The sequence below is a fragment of the Pempheris klunzingeri genome, chromosome 7 (genome assembly GCF_042242105.1).
Source record: "Pempheris klunzingeri isolate RE-2024b chromosome 7, fPemKlu1.hap1, whole genome shotgun sequence".
Lineage (NCBI taxonomy): Eukaryota > Metazoa > Chordata > Actinopteri > Acropomatiformes > Pempheridae > Pempheris > Pempheris klunzingeri.
In genome coordinates, this window is record NC_092018.1 from 502,087 (window position 1) to 519,586 (window position 17,500).

The window sequence follows — 17,500 nt, forward strand, 5'->3', positions numbered from 1 at the left end:
CATCGTTATCATAACCACCATCATCTTCATCATTATCATAACCACCATCATCTTCATCGTTATCATAACCACCGTCATCTTCATCACCATCATCACAACAATCATCACCATCATCAGGTCTTCATGTGATTCTTAACACTCTTCACTAGACCATCTGCTGGTCCTCTCTCAGACCTGCAGACCTGTAGGAACGTGTTTCCAGGTGGGGGGGGGGGGACTCACCATGTCCCCAAAGTGGTTCATGCCCAGACGGTACGAGTGTTTGCCCATGGAGTGCTCCAGGTTGTGCAGCTCGATCTTCCTCAGGTTTTTCTCCCACACCATCCTCCTCCAGCCCTCCTCCTTCTAGACACACACACACACAGACACACAGACAGGATTATCACATACATGTTGTGGTTATTCAGATAAAGCTCCCTGCACTCTCAGAAGACTCCGGTCGTCACCTCGTGGTATTTCTTGGTGTGCCAGCTCTTCCACAGGTCCCAGTGCTCGTCCAGCTGGGGGTCCAGACTGGGGGCGGGGAGCACGGCCCCCAGGCTCAGGGCCAACAGGACTACAGGCAGCATGGTGGAGTCCTGGAACACAGCGGCCTGTTATTGATGAAGTGAAGTGACCCCATTAGACAGTGAGAGGCTGAGTCATGCAGGGAACATGGTTCCACCCCAAACAGAGGATAAATAACTAGATTATCTAACATACCAGATTAGACTAGACTAGACCAGATTAGACTAGACTAGACCAGACTAGACCAGATTAGACTAGACTAGACCAGACTAGACTAGAATATTCTCTTGGTATATTTCATGTCGTACAGCTTGTTCGGACTTGTTGTTCTTGCAGGATTCCGGATCCGGATCCGCATTAAAGCTGCACCACACATTTCAGACCGATCAGACAAACACCCCCGGACCAGAACCTCCGTTTAACCCCCCCGGGATGTGCTCCTAGGGGCTGCTGGCCGTGTGCACGGTCACTACAGGAGCTTTCGGGCTGTTTTCCTCCCTGCTGAGGCAGGAAGTGGCTCCAGATCCCGGATCGCTGGAGCGCAGTCACGGGATCTGGGATCTGCTGCGGGGGCGGCGCAGAGCCAGACACCCGCAGCACCGAAACAGGAAAACGAAAAGAAAACCAAAAGTGCAGCTCACCGGCAGATAACGGTGACCGGGCCGGTGCTGGCGGGGGGGGCTGCTTTCTTTACTGAGGCGGAGGGAAAGAAAGCAGCAATGGCTGCTCCCAGATTGGGGGGGGGAGGGGGGGACGACAAAGGCAGCCGAATAGAACAAGATGGCCTAGACTGGCGGACTACAATAAAACCGGGGGATCGTCCCCCTCAGGATCTGTTAGACCCGATCCTCTCTAGATCCAGCACTCTTTATTCTTTCTGCTTTACTTTGGCCTCAAATGACAAAAAGCCCCAAAGACACAGGAGCAGTGATCCAGCCCGGAGCTCTCTGTCCGGCCCCTGGGCTTCAGCCCCGCTACTAGACATGAAAACATAGAAGTGGATGATGACACTTACTGTTTAGTGATCTGATGAAGACGCAGATGAAGAAAAGAACCTCCTCGGTCCGCAGAACACTAACTTTATAAAGGCCTGACTGGCAGCTGGAGCCCCGCCCACCGGGCCCTCTCATTGGGCCGCTCCTTGTTTATCAGCCCGAAGCCCCGCCCCGACGCCTGATGTCATCCCAGAGCCATGTGACACCCCCCCCCCCAGACCTAGGTGTGTGCTGAGAGGACACCTGGAGTCATCAAAGCTTCTCCAGTTTGCACTTTTCATTTCCAGCTTCGGTCTGAATCAGGTTCACAGCAGGATCCTGTCAGTCCGGGGGGGGGGGGTCAAAGGGCCCCCCAGGCTGGTGTCAATAAAGATCAATAAAGTATTTCTATCTATCTATGAGGAGGATGGCTGTGATTTGAGCTGGGAGGGGACAGACAGTGGGGGGGGGGCACTTCCAGGAAGTGTGAGTCAATCAGGTCGAGTCATGTGATCGACCAGGTTGTGAAACTCTGAGCTGTTTGTGCTTCAACTGTTTTTACTGAGATTAAAGGAACTCTTCCTCTCTGCTGCACATTTAGACTTCAGGTGTTCACTTTACCCCAACAGGTGTAGTCACAGTGACACCATCAGTGACATCATCAGTGACACCATCAGTGACACCTTCCCAACAGTACTACTACATTTACTTCTTTAGAGAACACTAGTGGTGTGGTACTGTGAGTCTGAAATACATATCTAAGGTATTTTTATTTAAACTTCACATCTAACGTATTTTTATTTAATACTTCATATCTAACGTATTTTTATTTAAACTTCATATCTAACGTATTTTTATTTAAACTTCATATCTAACGTATTTTTATTTAATACTTCACATCTAACGTATTTTTATTTAAACTTCACATCTAACGTATTTTTATTTAATAATTCATATCTAACGTATTTTTATTTAATACTTCATATCTAACGTATTTTTATTTAATAATTCACATCTAACGTATTTTTATTTAAACTTCATATCTAACGTATTTTTATTTAATAATTCATATCTAACGTATTTTTATTTAATAATTCATATCTAACGTATTTTTATTTAAACTTCACATCTAACGTATTTTTATTTAAACTTCACATCTAACGTATTTTTATTTAAACTTCACATCTAACGTATTTTTATTTAATAATTCATATCTAACGTATTTTTATTTAATACTTCATATCTAACGTATTTTTATTTAAACTTCATATCTAACGTATTTTTATTTAAACTTCATATCTAACGTATTTTTATTTAAACTTCATATCTTCTGTAACATTTATTTTTCCAACATAGACATATGCTAAAACATAGACTCTTAAACACTTGTTTTGCCGACGTCAGCAGGAATAAACTCTGGTGAGAAGTATTAATTATCATTATGACTCCATACATGTGACGGTTAGCCTAGCTTAGCATAATGACTGGACACGGGGGGGGGGATGCTGAGCGGCGCTCTCAGAGTGCTCAGGTCACCTGACCGATGGACGTAACCATGGACACTCACACAGGAAGTGCTCAGTCAGCCGCTGTCAGGAGTCCAGTCACTGCTGAGGACGCAGTCTGCCGTCCCCTCGTAGTATTTATAGGCCACTGAGAAGAACGACGCCACGCCAGCTCATCCTGCGCGTGACAACATGAGGACATGAAGTTTCACGCTAGCTCGGAGCTTTGAATGATTCAATCAATAACGCACTGAGCTTTTCAAGTAAATGTGATGTTTCTACATTTAAAACCAAAGGTGTGGTTTACCTGTTCCCTTCCACTGCACCGTCTGTAGTTTATATCAGGCTACGGCCACAGGGGGAAAACACTAGCTTAGCTTAACATAAAGACTGAAACCGACAGGAACACTTACCATAGCTTAGCATTAAGACTGAAACGGGCAGGAACACTTACCATAGCTTAGCATTAAGACTGAAACCGACAGGAACACTTACCATAGCTTAGCATTAAGACTGAAACCGACAGGAACACTTACCATAGCTTAGCATTAAGACTGAAACGGGCAGGAACACTTACCATAGCTTAGCATTAAGACTGAAACCGACAGGAACACTTACCATAGCTTAGCATTAAGACTGAAACGGGCAGGAACACTTACCATAGCTTAGCATTAAGACTGAAACCGACAGGAACACTTACCATAGCTTAGCATTAAGACTGAAACGGGCAGGAACACTTACCATAGCTTAGCATTAAGACTGAAACCGACAGGAACACTTACCATAGCTTAGCATTAAGACTGAAACCGACAGGAACACTTACCATAGCTTAGCATTAAGACTGAAACGGGCAGGAACACTTACCATAGCTTAGCATTAAGACTGAAACCGGCAGGAACACTTACCATAGCTTAGCATTAAGACTGAAACCGACAGGAACACTTACCATAGCTTAGCATTAAGACTGAAACCGACAGGAACACTTACCATAGCTTAGCATTAAGACTGAAACCGACAGGAACACTTACCATAGCTTAGCATTAAGACTGAAACGGGCAGGAACACTTACCATAGCTTAGCATAAAGACTGAAACCGACAGGAACAGTTAGCATAGCTTAGCATAAAGACTGGAAACAGAGCGGAATCGTTAGCATAGCATAAAGGCTAGAAAAAGGAAGAGGAAGAACCAGCTAGCCTGTCCCAGTGTGACAGTAAAGAGCTCCTCTGCACTCTAACGTGCCCCATCTTCTCATGAAGCTCTGGAAATGACGCCCAACACTAAAGCTGCAACTAAGGATTATTTTCATAATTGATTAAGTCGATCAGTAGTCTAGTAGTTGTTTGGTCTATAAAGTCTGCTAAAATACTGTAAAATGTTGATCAGTGTTTCCCTAACATGACATCTTCACTCTCTTAGTTTAACTAAATGGGCCAGACTACTTCCTGGAGACAGCACTGTAACTGGTACGCAGTTCAACACATGACCCCTCATGAAAATGTTGAGTTGTGGAACTGGAGCTTAAGCTTTTGTGTGGATTAAACAAAAATAATATGGTCTAATATGATTAACGTCAGCTCTGCTGTTACAGGGCCAGGCTAGCTCTTTCCCCTTGTTCCAGTCTTTGTGCTAAGCTAAGCTAACCTAAGCTAAGCTAAGCTAAGCTAAGCTAAGCTAAGCTAAGCAGCTAGCTTCATGTTTACAGAGTGGTATAAATTAACCGTCAGGTGGAAAAGCAGCAGGTGTATAACTGTGCATGTGGACTCATAATAACACCACGTAAAGGGACAGTCTGTCTAAAGGGGTCATTCACCTGTTTGTGTGCACTACAAGTATTCAGGCTGAACTCATTCCCCACATCAGGAGTGTGTGTAGGTCATACGGGGGGGGCGTGCTGGTACATAGACACATGTACATGGTGTGTGTGCATGTAGACACACACAGGAGACATTTTACACCTTCACCTCTGGAGGAGTGAAGATGCGATGAAGAGAAATCGTGTTCATGTTCAACATGCTGGCGCCTCTACTGTAACTGTGTCTGACTGTAGCTGTGAATGAATCCAGGACCACGGCGTTAGGTAAAGCATTTATTATAAAATGTTTTCCACTATAAAGTGTCAGAAGTACTAAGAACATGGCATTCCAGGACATGCTGAAAGAAGGAACATAAATAGTGACAGAGACCTGTTGTGCAATGTGTCTCCCTCGGGAGGCACGTCGAGTCTCTCCTCAAACACAAAAAGAGTTTCCAACCGTCCAGAAAGAGACACCGAACGGGGACGACCTTCATAATAATAATAATTATAAGAATGATAAGAATGATATAGTGACTCCAGGCTTGTACAAAAACAGCACACTGACTTCCCTTTGAGAAACACGGCGAGCCGAGTGGGTTCAGGCACACGACATTGGCACTGATTAGATCAACGGGAACGGTGGAGGACGCTCTGACCAGCCGGGGACACGTGGGGTCACCGTCCTGTCTTACTCTTCGGTACATTCACTCTGAACCAAACACAGAAGAGGATGAAGGTGAAGAGGAGGAAGCAGGAGTATTTACAACACAGACACAAGAGTTCTGTGTCTGTTGGGAAGTTCAGGCAGCGATGAGCGTTAACACTGGGGGAGTAAAGCACACTGCTGGACTCCTCAGGACTCCTCAGGTGTCCTCAGGTGTCCTCAGGTGTCCTCAGGACTCCTCAGGACTCCTCAGGTCTCCTCAGGTCTCCTCAGGACTCCTCAGGTCTCCTCAGGTGTCCTCAGGACTCCTCAGGACTCCTCAGGACTCCTCAGGACTCCTCAGGTCTCCTCAGGTCTCCTCAGGACTCCTCAGGTCTCCTCAGGTGTCCTCAGGACTCCTCAGGACTCCTCAGGACTCCTCAGGACTCCTCAGGTCTCCTCAGGTCTCCTCAGGTGTCCTCAGGACTCCTCAGGACTCCTCAGGACTCCTCAGGTCTCCTCCCCCCCAGAGTGAGAGTGCTGCTGCTCCTGCTGAGCGAGCTGCAGCTTCACGCCACTGAAAGACAAAGTGAAAGACGGCGTGAAGCCACGCGTGGCCGGCGGGCGCCGACTGACGCTCTTACAGAGGAGAGGCGGACGAGTCGCTGGTGCAGAGAAGCTGTGGGGGGGCAGTGAAAGGAGCAGAGTCAGCTCTGGATCTGCAGATCTACTGCTGGCTTCACAGAAAACATCAGAACTGATGGGAAACATCAGAGCGTCCACAGCAACCGGACTCTCTGTGTCGCTGGACTGCAGGTGAACACATGTAGTCAGACTTTATTTTACAGGTCCCATCACTGGCTAAAACCCCCCAGGGAGGAGCTCAGGTGTCACCTTAACTAAAGCGTCAGTGACGGTGTCCCCCCACCACCACAGTCACTCCAAAAATGCTTTTTCTCATTTCCTGTCGCTATCAAATGTAAAGTAAGAGGATTCCTTCAGACTGACTGCAGGCGGCTCCTCAGCTGGTCCTGACCGTCTCCGTCTTCCTGTGCTGGGGGTCTTTGGCTTTGGCCGCTCGGCTGTCTAACATTTAACGGGCCGGTTGATTCACCGTGAAGGTAACCGGCAGGGCGATCGGTGGTGAAGACGGAGGGAGGCTGCAGCGCTCAACAGCTTCTGCTGAGGCTGGGCCAAGATGGCTGCTGTTACAGTGGGTTAAAGCTGCATCAGTGGATTTCTTTGGAAAACAGGTGGACACATTAGAACCCACTGGGACACTAACTGACAGAGCTCAGTGTTCTACTGATGATCCTCTAAAGAACCAGAGCGATGGGACTACAGGTGTCTGTGGAGCTGAACACATCGCTCCTGTACCCGACTCACCTCTTCTCATTACGGGACCCGTAAAATAAAGTGTCACCAAACATTCATGTTTAACCCTGTAAAACCCACAAACACACCAGTTCAACAGGAAGGATTCCCTTTGACTACAGCTCCCACAATGCATCACTACAGTACAGACACACAGCAGAAAGCTCAGCTCTGATCTCAGCTGTGTCGTTTTCCTTTTTAAAAGTCGTGTTCCTCTCAGTGTCAACAAGGCACAGTTCTCCAGACGTTTGGAAAGAACTTTTGATCCTAACGACTACTTGTGCTCTCAGGGAGGTAGAAGGCCACAAAGGCACTCTGAAAGATGCTGTGAAAGTGAAAGTCGGCCCCAGGGTCGGCCCCAGCCCCTCGCTGGAGGAGAAACGGGTCCAGACGTGAGGCGGCCATCTTTGTAGGCTTCATGCCGAGCTGCCGGCCGTCACCAGTGTTGCACTTCCTGTCTGTGAGCTGTGGGATGAGTGAGCAGGAGGGACGTCGAAGAGCAGCACATGGAGATAAGAACGGGATAAAAGCACTGGATTCCTCTTTGGAGCTCAGGACAATCAGCTGTTCCACAACATTCATGGTGAAGGGACGGGTGAGTCGGACGGGTGAGGAGCACAAACACAACATCTGCTGATTAACCAACGATTGCACTTCCTGTTCAGGTCCTGCCTCGGCGGACAGGACGTCTGTTCGGACCCGGGTCAGCGGGAGATGACAGAGCTGATGGAGTTGTACGATGTGCCGCCGTTGCAGGTGGGGGGGTAGCCGCTGGCGGCCCCGCCCACTGCCTCCATGTTCACCCTGAAAACAGGACAAGCTTTGAGCAGGAAGTCGGCTGCGTCTCGGCGGCCGAGCTCCCTCAGTTTGGCCATCAGCACGCCCACCGTGCTGTTCGCCCGCCCGCTCCACTCCTGCAGCAGCGCCGCCGTGGGGCTGGGCTGCAGCGCGGCCTGCTGGGAGTCCAGCTCGGGGGCGCCGTTCGGAGTCCCGTTGCCGTGTTTGGCCACCAGGTCTGTGAGGCCGAGGTTCATGGCCAGCAGGCACCAGTCCTTACCCAGCGCGTCGGGGGGGTCCAGCATGCGGCAGAGCTTCCTGCGAGCCAGCAGGGGCACGTCTGATATGTGGACTTCTGTTCCCAGAATCCCCTGCTGGTAAACTTCAGCGCAGCCGAAGGCCAGGATGCTGCTGAAGCTCTCTCGGTAGCCGCCCATGGTGTTGGTGAGCGAGGTCTCGCGCTGGGCCTGGGCCCGGAAGAAGTCTTTGGGCTGGTAGATCATGATGGGGGCGTGGTGCTCCCGCAGCTGCTGGGGGCTCAGGCAGTATTTGGCCGTGAGCAGTCCGGGCAGCGTGGAGGCCAGCAGGTTCTCCGTTATGCTGCACACGGTGTCCAGCAGGGTGTAGCACTTGGCCCGCTCCGAGTCATGCCCGCGTACCTGGATCTCCAGGCCCTGGCCGTGGTTGACCAGCAGGATCATGGCCTCCACGCCCGCCTGGCTCACCTTGGCCCCGTTGGTCCACAGGTGGATGTCGCCGTCGAAGTCCTCCCCGCCCTCCTCCTCAGGTTTCTGCTGGTGGCTCCAGCGACACAGGTTCACCTGCAGCTTGTGGAACAGGCCGCAGGGGAAGGGGGTCAGGTGCTCCGCCGGGACGAGCCGCACGCCGCCGTAGATCAGAGACTCCTCCTCCTCCTCCTCGGTCCAGGAGCGGTGGAGGCCGTTGGTCTTGATGAGGGCGGGGACGTCCACCATGGAGGGGTTGGTGACGTCCCGGGCGCAGACGTCCATGGCGTCCAGGATCTGCAGCAGCTCGTCCACGTCGCTCTCAGGAGCCAGAGCCTGCACCTCCTCCAGCCTGTAGCGCCCCCTGTAGTGGTGGATGGCTTTGGGCGTCTCCACAGACAGCAGCTTCCCCAGAACGCTGCTGCAGAGCCAACGGGGCTCCAGCAGGACCACGTCCTGCACCGTCTCACTCTGCATGATGTTGATCTGGGGGGGCCACAGGGAGGATTAAACATTAGGTCAAAGAGGAAAGGTCAGAGTTCAGACAAGGTGTAGAGACAGAGAGCATGAGGAACACACACACTAACACACACTAACACACACACACACACACTAACACACACACACACACACTAACACACACACACACACACTAACACACACACACACACACTAACACACACACACTAACACACACACACTAACACACACACACACACACACACACACACAGACACTAACACACACTAACACACACTAACACACACACACTAACACACACACACACTAACACACACTAACACACACACACACACACACACACACACACACACACACACACACACACACACACACACAGGGCTGTGTGGTAAACAACATGTTCTTTCTGCAGAGTCATTCTGATGCTTGTTTCCAGATGGACTGGGTACTGATGAGGGACCGGCGCCCCCTGCTGCTCGTCTCCTGTGATGCAGCGATCAGCACCTGTTAAACTGGACAACTCTTCTTTCTTCCATCAAAAATATTATCAAATAGATTTTTCCACTTCTGTTTTTTCCAAAGAAATAAATTAAACATAAATCTGACTTCATCCAGACAAACAGAAGCTTCAGCAGTGAGACCACAGCTTTCCTTTTTCTAGTTACTGATAAATATGTTTTCTGTTAATTCTGTGTGTTCAGTCTCACTATGATGCCCCCCCCCCTTACAGAGGCTCAGTATTACACCCATACACACCTCCCCCATGCTGTGCAGCTGGAGGGCCAGGCTCCGCAGGTGGTCCTGGCTGACCAGAGGGTTGATGTGCTCCTGGACGTCGCTGACAAACTGCTGCCATGATGTCAGCTGGTTGGGTCCGCTCAGCTTCCTCCAGGCGGGCAGCGCGGCCAGCAGGCGCTCCGACAGCAGCGTCATGGGACTGCACCTCTGCAGCGACGAGAGGGAAGGAGGTCACTGCCGTCACCTCCTCTTTACACAAACTGAACTACCAACAAAGCTCCACGTTCAGTTACTGATATCAGGAAGATCCCAGCATGGGATCAATTTTATTGGTGTGACTATGAATTCATATAAATGAGTTTATTTTGGGGTATTTTTAAACCTGGGTCCTGTTTGTACACGTTTTGGTGTAAAATCCCTGTTTTAGTGAATGTAGTCTGGTGTGTGTGCTGTTTGTGGTTAAACCAAAAGGATCTTCCAGGTCTCTCTCTGTAGGGATCCTTTCCATGATGCTGTCACACACTTAGAATAACACTCTGAGCCTGTCAGTGGATCAAACAAGCTCTTTTAGTGGACCTACTGTGATCAGGTGCAGTTGTCCCAAAGGATCACGTTGCAGCCATTGCAGCCCGTTTGGTGGCTGCTGGCTGAGGTGATCTACTGGACCAGTTCCAACACTTTTACTACCTACCAGTCACTCACACACCAGGATGTGGACACAGAGGACCAGGGGGAGAAACAGTGGAGTGGCCCTTTAAGGAACCTGTGTTATTATCATGTATTAATAGAAGTGCTGTCTGGGTGTGATCTGTTAACTGGGGGGGCTTTTGGTCTCAAACTGCTCCTGGATCAGATTTAGGCTCACAGAGAGGATGTCGGAGCGAAGCTCCTGCAGGTGACTCCTCAGCAGCTTCACGTCTCTGGAGTTTGATGCTCCGGCGTCCATCACAAACAATCTGTCACTGATCTGCAGGTCTACTCCGAACCTGAGACACGACACACACACATATACACACATGTAAATACACACACAGTATCTGTGTTGTCTGTTCACTGACGGGGGGGGGTTCCCTGCTGACACTGTTACACCAGGTGTAACCGCCAATAAGAACATGAATACAATCTCTAAAACTGTGGTGTTCACCGCAGCAGCCGAGGCTCATGGGACCTGTAGTATTCACAGCTGCTCTGACATCATGACAGAACCCCCTGGGGAACAAAGCCCTCCAACAAACAACCACACATCCCCCCCCCCGGCACCCCCTCCCTGTCCCTGTGCCCCCCCGGCTCAGTCCAACCTGCTCCTGACTTCCTTCAGCAGGGCCTTCTCTTTGTCGTAGCTGAACTCTCCAGAAAACGCTCTGGGGACGTCAGCCAGGTCGGCGTGTGTCGCCACCAGGACGGCGACCAGAGGCTGCTGGATCCGCCCCCCGAAGGCTGGAGACACACACACACACACACACACACACACACACACACACACACACACACACACACACACACACACACACACACACACACACACTTCAGCTGAAGCCACAGAGGTGATGATGTCAACTTCCTCAGAAAAAACGTCTCAGATTGTATTTTTCCATTTCGAATGCTGACGGCTCGTCGTTCTGTCGCTTCCATGACAGCCACCAGACTGAATGAACAAAAGGTTCATTTAACACAGAGTTTCTGCTCTGCTGTGTGTGTGTGACGTCAGTCTGTGTAGCTCACTAACTAACTAACTAACTAACTAACTAACTAACTAACCGATGGTGGCCGCTGGCTGAGGTGATCTACTGGACCAGTTCCAACACTTTTACCAGTTGTTTACTGTACCATCAGGCTCACACTGATCACTTCTCAGCACATATCTCAGCGTCTTTTAGGTTAAACGGATATATTTTAAACTGGACGCCATCAATCAGGTCCTGCCCCCCCCCCCGTCCCGTCCCGCCCCCTCACCGATGCTGTCCTGGGGCAGGGTCAGGGCCTTCAGCAGGTTCAGCCAGTAGGTGATGTGGCTCAGCTGGGTCTCGTACGGCTCCTCCAGACTGAACAGGACCACGTGGATCGCCGTGACGTCGTTGGCGGCAAAGTAGTCGTAGGAGCAGTAATAAACGGGGTTCCCCGAGAACTCCCACACGCTGAAGTCCCCCACACCTGCAGAGAGGCATTCAGGGACCCGGTGAGCATCGGCACGCTTCCTCCTCGACACATGGTTTATCAGGTTGTTATAATACAAGCGCTCCCTGAATGTCGTGGATCTGTTTATCTGACAGCTTCAGTTACTAATTCTCTCCAGTGGGAGCCGATCATACTCACACACTTTTACTACCACCTTATCAACGCAGCACTTATAGTGTGTGTAGAGCGGTCTGGTCCCGCCGGACTCTCACCGTGGATGTTGGCGTGCTGGATGTCGATGGCCTTGGTGGCCTGTTCGTCAGCGGCGGACAGGGCGCTGTGGACGGGGGAGAACACCTCCAGGACTCCTTTGGTCAGGCTGGGCTCGAACATCATGCTGCGACTCCGCACGCTCACGTTCTCGCAGCCGGGGTACAGGTTGGAAATACTCACCGACACTAACGGGGAGGAGAGGACACACCTGTTACACACCGCTCACATCCAAACATTAGAACACAGTCTTTGGTGTGCGATGGCCTCGGTGCTGTTTTCCTCCGGTCAGAGCGACACTAACATCTGGACAAGATCAGCTGTTAGGTGTGTTTTATTAAAAAGGTTTTCTAGAAGGAATACAAGTCATCTTGCTGGACTCTTTATTAGATTGTTTGTTCGCTTACACTTGTTTATTTCAGTGAACTTTGTAAAGCACTGTGAGACACTCTGTTGTGATATTGGGCTATACAAAGAAATTGAATTGAATTGAATTGAATTGAATACAGGCTGCAAGGCCGTCGGTCAGAGGTCAAACCGTGAACACACCGTTTACCGCCGAGTGCTGCTGTGATGAGTGCACACACACACACACACACACTGATCAAACACACACACACACACACACACACACACACACACACACACACTGATCAAACACACACACACACACACACACACACACACTGATCAAACACACACACACACACACACACACTGATCAAACACACACACACACACACACACACACACACACACACACACACACACACACTGATCAAACACACACACACACACACACACACACTGATCAAACACACACACACACACACACACACTGATCAAACACACACACACGCTGATCAAACACACACACCCACAGTGTGTTTTCTGCATGAGATCAGGGCCGTAAACAAACGTTTAACAAGCTTTGGTAGGTCCCAGCGTGGGTCAGGTAGAAACATGTAGACCACCTGAGTCAGGTGGGTCTTTCTCATTAGCATTAGCATTAGCATTAGCACCAACAGGTGAGTCAACAGGTGAACAGAGACGACCGATGACATCATCACAGGGTTTGGATTCAGGGAAGCTGAAATAACGATGTGTGAAAATGAGAGCTCGGATCAGCCACAAACATTGAGCCCAGACTAAAGTAAACATCCCTTTAACAGCCGCTCCGTGACGGAGGCTCCGTGACGGAGGCTCCGTGCTGGCTTTCACTTTTCCTGAATAGAAGTACGGAGACAAACGGGCGCCGTGCCGCCGCCGCTTTGTGTTCCTGTGGTCTGGAGGCTCAAACCTCAGCAGGCGGAGCAGAGTCAACACACTCTGAGTTCAGCCGGAGGTCAGAGCTCAGAGAGGTGACGGAGGTGACGGAGGCTCCACGCCGTGTCCATCGTCCCCCTGCAGGCCCCCCGGTAGTGACCGCTATCTGACTCCACCGCCACACAGGACAGAAACACACCGCTGTGTGTGTGTGTGTGTGTGTGTTGGTCCTATGGTTAACATGAAAACGTGACGAGTGACGCTCGTCTAAACAACAGGACCTGCTGCCGGTGGCGGCTAAAAGCTTCGTCCTGTGAAGGATCACCTCGGCCTCCCCCGGGCCGCCCGTCACCTACCGGCAGGTTTGGAGTTCACGGGGGAGTTGGGATGGCGGGCCGTGTTGGTCATGCGTGTCCTCCTCCTCCTGAAGAAGCTGCGCAGGATGCCACATTTCAGGGACTCCAGCAGGGTGCTCTTCCCGGCTCCGGAGTGTCCGAACAGCTTCAGCTTGATCCGGGGCTGGGCGCTCTGAGTGGGCCGCAGCTGCTGGATGTAGCTCAGTTTGTGGTTGTCCTGAAACACACCACAGACATCATCAACCACCGACAGGCCCCCCCCCATCTTTTCATTTTCAGGAGCCCCAAAACTCTTTGTTCCACATGCTGTCTCCCTTTTCTGAGGAAACAGACTTCAAGTTAGTACACATGTGAACCAGCAGCTGAACCTGAACGCACCGTGAACTGACCATGAACACACCATGAACCATGAACACGCCATGAACCATGAACGCACCATGAACACACCATGAACGCACCATGACCTGACTATAAATGCACCATGAACGCACCATGAACACACCATGAACGCACCATGACCTGACTATAAATGCACCATGAACGCACCATGACCTGACTATAAATGCACCATGAACGCACCATGAACACACCATGAACGCACCATGACCTGACTATAAATGCACCATGAACGCACCATGACCTGACTATAAATGCACCATGAACGCACCATGAACACACCATGAACGCACCATGAACGCACCATGACCTGACCATAAATGCACCATGAACTGACCTTAAACGCACCATGAACCATGAACGCTGGTTGAATCACTTCCTCACAGGAACATTTCTTAGTTTCCGTCGCTTCCTAACGGGCCGTAGTTGTGCTTTAAACTGCGAACTACCCTTTAGAAGGGGAGCGGTGTTTAAAGGGTCCTTCCTGCTCTTTGTCATGGCTGACGTGTGCTGTGTGTAAGTCACTCTGTTCCGACATGAGGTGTTTCAGTGTTGACACGTTTTAACCCCCCAGCCGATGAGTCAGACATCAGAAGTGGCCCCAGAGGCTCTGAGTGGTTGTGTGGGATGTTACAGCTCCAACCTGGGTGAAGTCAGCACATTCAACACCTACAGCTTCTGATCTGAGCGACACTTTGAAAAGAAGGGGGGGGGCAGGACCGAGTGGCTTCCTCTCGGGGAGTCATCAGCGGCCTCGGTTTGTTCAGCATATGTTCACGATGAGTGTTTTCACAGTTGCTGCCGTCATGTTCTCTTGCTCCGCTCGAGTCTCAGCAGGAGACGCCAGAAACACGGAGCTGCAGGTGAAGGAGGCCTGAACCCCCAGCTCACTGTGTGTGTGTGTGTGTGTGTGTGTGTGTGTGTGTGTGTGTGTATCAGGTAGACGACTTGTGGATCAGGATCAGATGGGATCCAATCAGGTGTGTCCCTCACTGGAAGCTCTGATCTTCTCTACTGTTACCTGATCAGGTGTGACGCTGCCCCCTACAACTGCACCCTTCATCACATGAAACGGCTGTGACGAAGACTTACTGACAGGTTAAGGTGAGTCTCTACCTTTTTGAGTTTTCCCAGCAAAGACACGATGGGCTCGCGCTGGTCGCCGAGAGCCAGATCCTCTGCCGTCTTCCCGTCCTGAGAGAGGAGAGAGGACACAAAGGATGAACACACTGAAGAAGTCTACCTGCTCCAGTGATGAGGTGTCTCACTGCGTCCCACTGTTTGACACAGGAACATGTGTGAACAGGCTCTGGATCTCATCCATCTTCACACACTTTTAAAACAGGTTCACCAGTGTCACCCCCTCAGTGGGCCGTTACATCAATCATCTTGTCAAAACCTGCCGCCTACATTACCCACAATGCACCTCGCCCACTAACACTTCGGTAGGTGTGTCCGTTAGTAGCAGCTAATGTGGCCACACTTCACCCCCCAGCCCCGTGGTCAGTGTATCACTGAGGTAAAGCAGTAAAATACTCTAAACTTAAACTGATGTTAAATTTTTAGGTGCCCCCCCCCCCTCAGACAACCACACTGCAGGTAATACGGACTGTCCCTTTAAGCTACACTACACTAACTACAGCTCCTCCTCTTCCTCCTCCTCCTCCTCCTCCTCCTCACATCACTGGATCCGTCTGAAGCCTCATCAGTGACCTGAGCTCACCTCCGGACGGTCAGTCATACATCTCACAATCTGTCGGTGTGAAAATCCTCCAAACAAACCAGGTCCCAGAGGAGGAGGAGGAGGGACGGGCTTCACCACCCGTCCTGCGGCGAGGACTTACGTTGGTGACGGCGTCGATGTTGGCTCCACACAGGCAGAGGTGACGGACGACCTCGAGGCTGCCGTTGTTGGCGGCCAGGTGGAGGGGGGTCCTGCCGTACTGGTGGATAAACAGAGGACAGAATCACATGACATAACGTCAGAGAGAATTTCTGTCTATCATGTGTGGGGGGGCATGAAAACTGATGAAGGTACAAAGTTCCAGGCGGTGCCACTCAGAGCCAACCAGCCCCCCCACTTCAGGACCCCCAGGGTCAGTGTGAAAGGGGACACACAGATCAGCCACAGGTCAGAGGTCACTTTTACTTCAGGCTTCCAAAATCCAGCTAGAGTGACGCCTCTGACAGTCGAGCAGCTTTGCCTCTCTACCCGTCTGTCCCCTCTCTACCTGTCTGTCCCCTCTCTACCTGTCTGTCCCCTCTCTACCCGTCTGTCCTCTCTCTACCCGTCTGTCCTATCTGTCCTCTCTCTACCCGTCTGTCCCCTCTCTACCCGTCTGTCCTCTCTCTACCCGTCTGTCCCGTCTGTCCCCTCTCTACCCGTCTGTCCCCTCTCTACCCGTCTGTCCTCTCTCTACCCGTCTGTCCTCTCTCTACCCGTCTGTCCCGTCTGTCCCCTCTCTACCCGTCTGTTCTGTCTGTCCCCTCTCTACCCGTCTGTCCTGTCTGTCCTCTCTCTACCCGTCTGTCCCCTCTCTACCCGTCTGTCCCCTCTCTACCCGTCTGTTCTGTCTGTCCCCTCTCTACCCGTCTGTCCTGTCTGTCCTCTCTCTACCCGTCTGTTCTGTCTGTCCCCTCTCTACCCGTCTGTCCCGTCTGTCCCCTCTCTACCCGTCTGTCCTGACTGGGAAGAAGAAGTGCTGATGTGTTTCAGTTCTGCGGTGAACTGAGCAGAGACTTTAATGCTCCAGCTGACAGGAGGACGAACCTGCTCAGACAGCTTTAATGAATAAATGACGGGAGCTCCTTTAAAGGAACAGTTCACCCAAATAACAGAACGTCAGGGCTGTCGGAGCTGATGCTGCAACACCTGGATCTACAAACAGGAGGCATCAGACGAGGCACCGACTTCTTTTAGATCCCTGAATCCTTCTTTCTGTCTCTGGGAAGAAATCTGTGATACAAATGAGGCTGCAGCTACAGGAGAAGGCCCCGGCGCTGGGGGGGGGGGGGGGGGACAGGGTGAGCTAGGTGGGGGGGTGGACAGGGTGAGCTGGGTGGGGGGGTGGAGAGGGTGAGCTGGGTGGGGGGGTGGACAGGGTGAGCTGGGTGGGGGGGTGGAGAGGGTGAGCTGGGTGGGGGGGTGGACAGGGTGAGCTGGGTGGGGGGGTGGATCCGTCTGATCAGACGTTCTCCCAGCAGAAAGTGGAAACAGCTGCAGTAACGTATTGGTGACTCCCCCTCACCTTGTTGGGGAGGTCCAGGACGGCCTTGGCGCTGCAGATCGCCGTGACGATGGGCAGGTTCCCGTCCTTACAGGCGATGTGCAGTGGCGTGTTGCCATGGCGATCCTGCTGGTCCAGGTTGCACTGGTGTCTGAGGAGGCAGCGGACCACTTCGACCTGACACCTCCGTACAGCCAGGTGGAGGGCTGTGTGTCCGTCCTGGAGACACACACACACACAGACGCAGACACAGACACAGACACAGACACAGACACAGACACAGACACAGACACAGACACAGACACAGACACAGACACAGACACACAGACACACAGACACAGACACAGACA

The 17,500-nt window shown here is 51.3% G+C and overlaps 2 protein-coding genes across 2 annotated transcripts in view; both read right to left on the reverse strand.

The window, feature by feature from the left end:
* The window catches only part of ctsla (cathepsin La), a 6,457-nt gene extending 4,916 nt beyond the window's left edge, over positions 1 to 1,541 (reverse strand). Inside the window, exons 1-3 of the mRNA XM_070833116.1 lie at positions 1,523 to 1,541; positions 447 to 578; positions 223 to 345 (exon numbers count right to left, since the gene is read on the reverse strand). Of these exons, the coding sequence (XP_070689217.1) occupies positions 223 to 345; positions 447 to 569 (246 nt within the window). The 5' untranslated portion in view covers positions 570 to 578; positions 1,523 to 1,541. The remainder of the gene's footprint in view (positions 1 to 222; positions 346 to 446; positions 579 to 1,522) is intronic.
* Positions 1,542 to 7,337: 5,796 nt separating this feature from the next.
* dapk1 (death-associated protein kinase 1) overlaps positions 7,338 to 17,500 on the reverse strand; it is a 48,128-nt gene continuing 37,965 nt past the window's right edge. Inside the window, exons 16-25 of the mRNA XM_070833381.1 lie at positions 17,172 to 17,369; positions 15,768 to 15,866; positions 15,040 to 15,117; positions 13,528 to 13,744; positions 11,908 to 12,093; positions 11,474 to 11,671; positions 10,819 to 10,957; positions 10,386 to 10,506; positions 9,539 to 9,727; positions 7,338 to 8,788 (exon numbers count right to left, since the gene is read on the reverse strand). Coding sequence (XP_070689482.1) covers positions 7,505 to 8,788; positions 9,539 to 9,727; positions 10,386 to 10,506; positions 10,819 to 10,957; positions 11,474 to 11,671; positions 11,908 to 12,093; positions 13,528 to 13,744; positions 15,040 to 15,117; positions 15,768 to 15,866; positions 17,172 to 17,369 — 2,709 coding nt within the window. The 3' untranslated portion in view covers positions 7,338 to 7,504. The remainder of the gene's footprint in view (positions 8,789 to 9,538; positions 9,728 to 10,385; positions 10,507 to 10,818; positions 10,958 to 11,473; positions 11,672 to 11,907; positions 12,094 to 13,527; positions 13,745 to 15,039; positions 15,118 to 15,767; positions 15,867 to 17,171; positions 17,370 to 17,500) is intronic.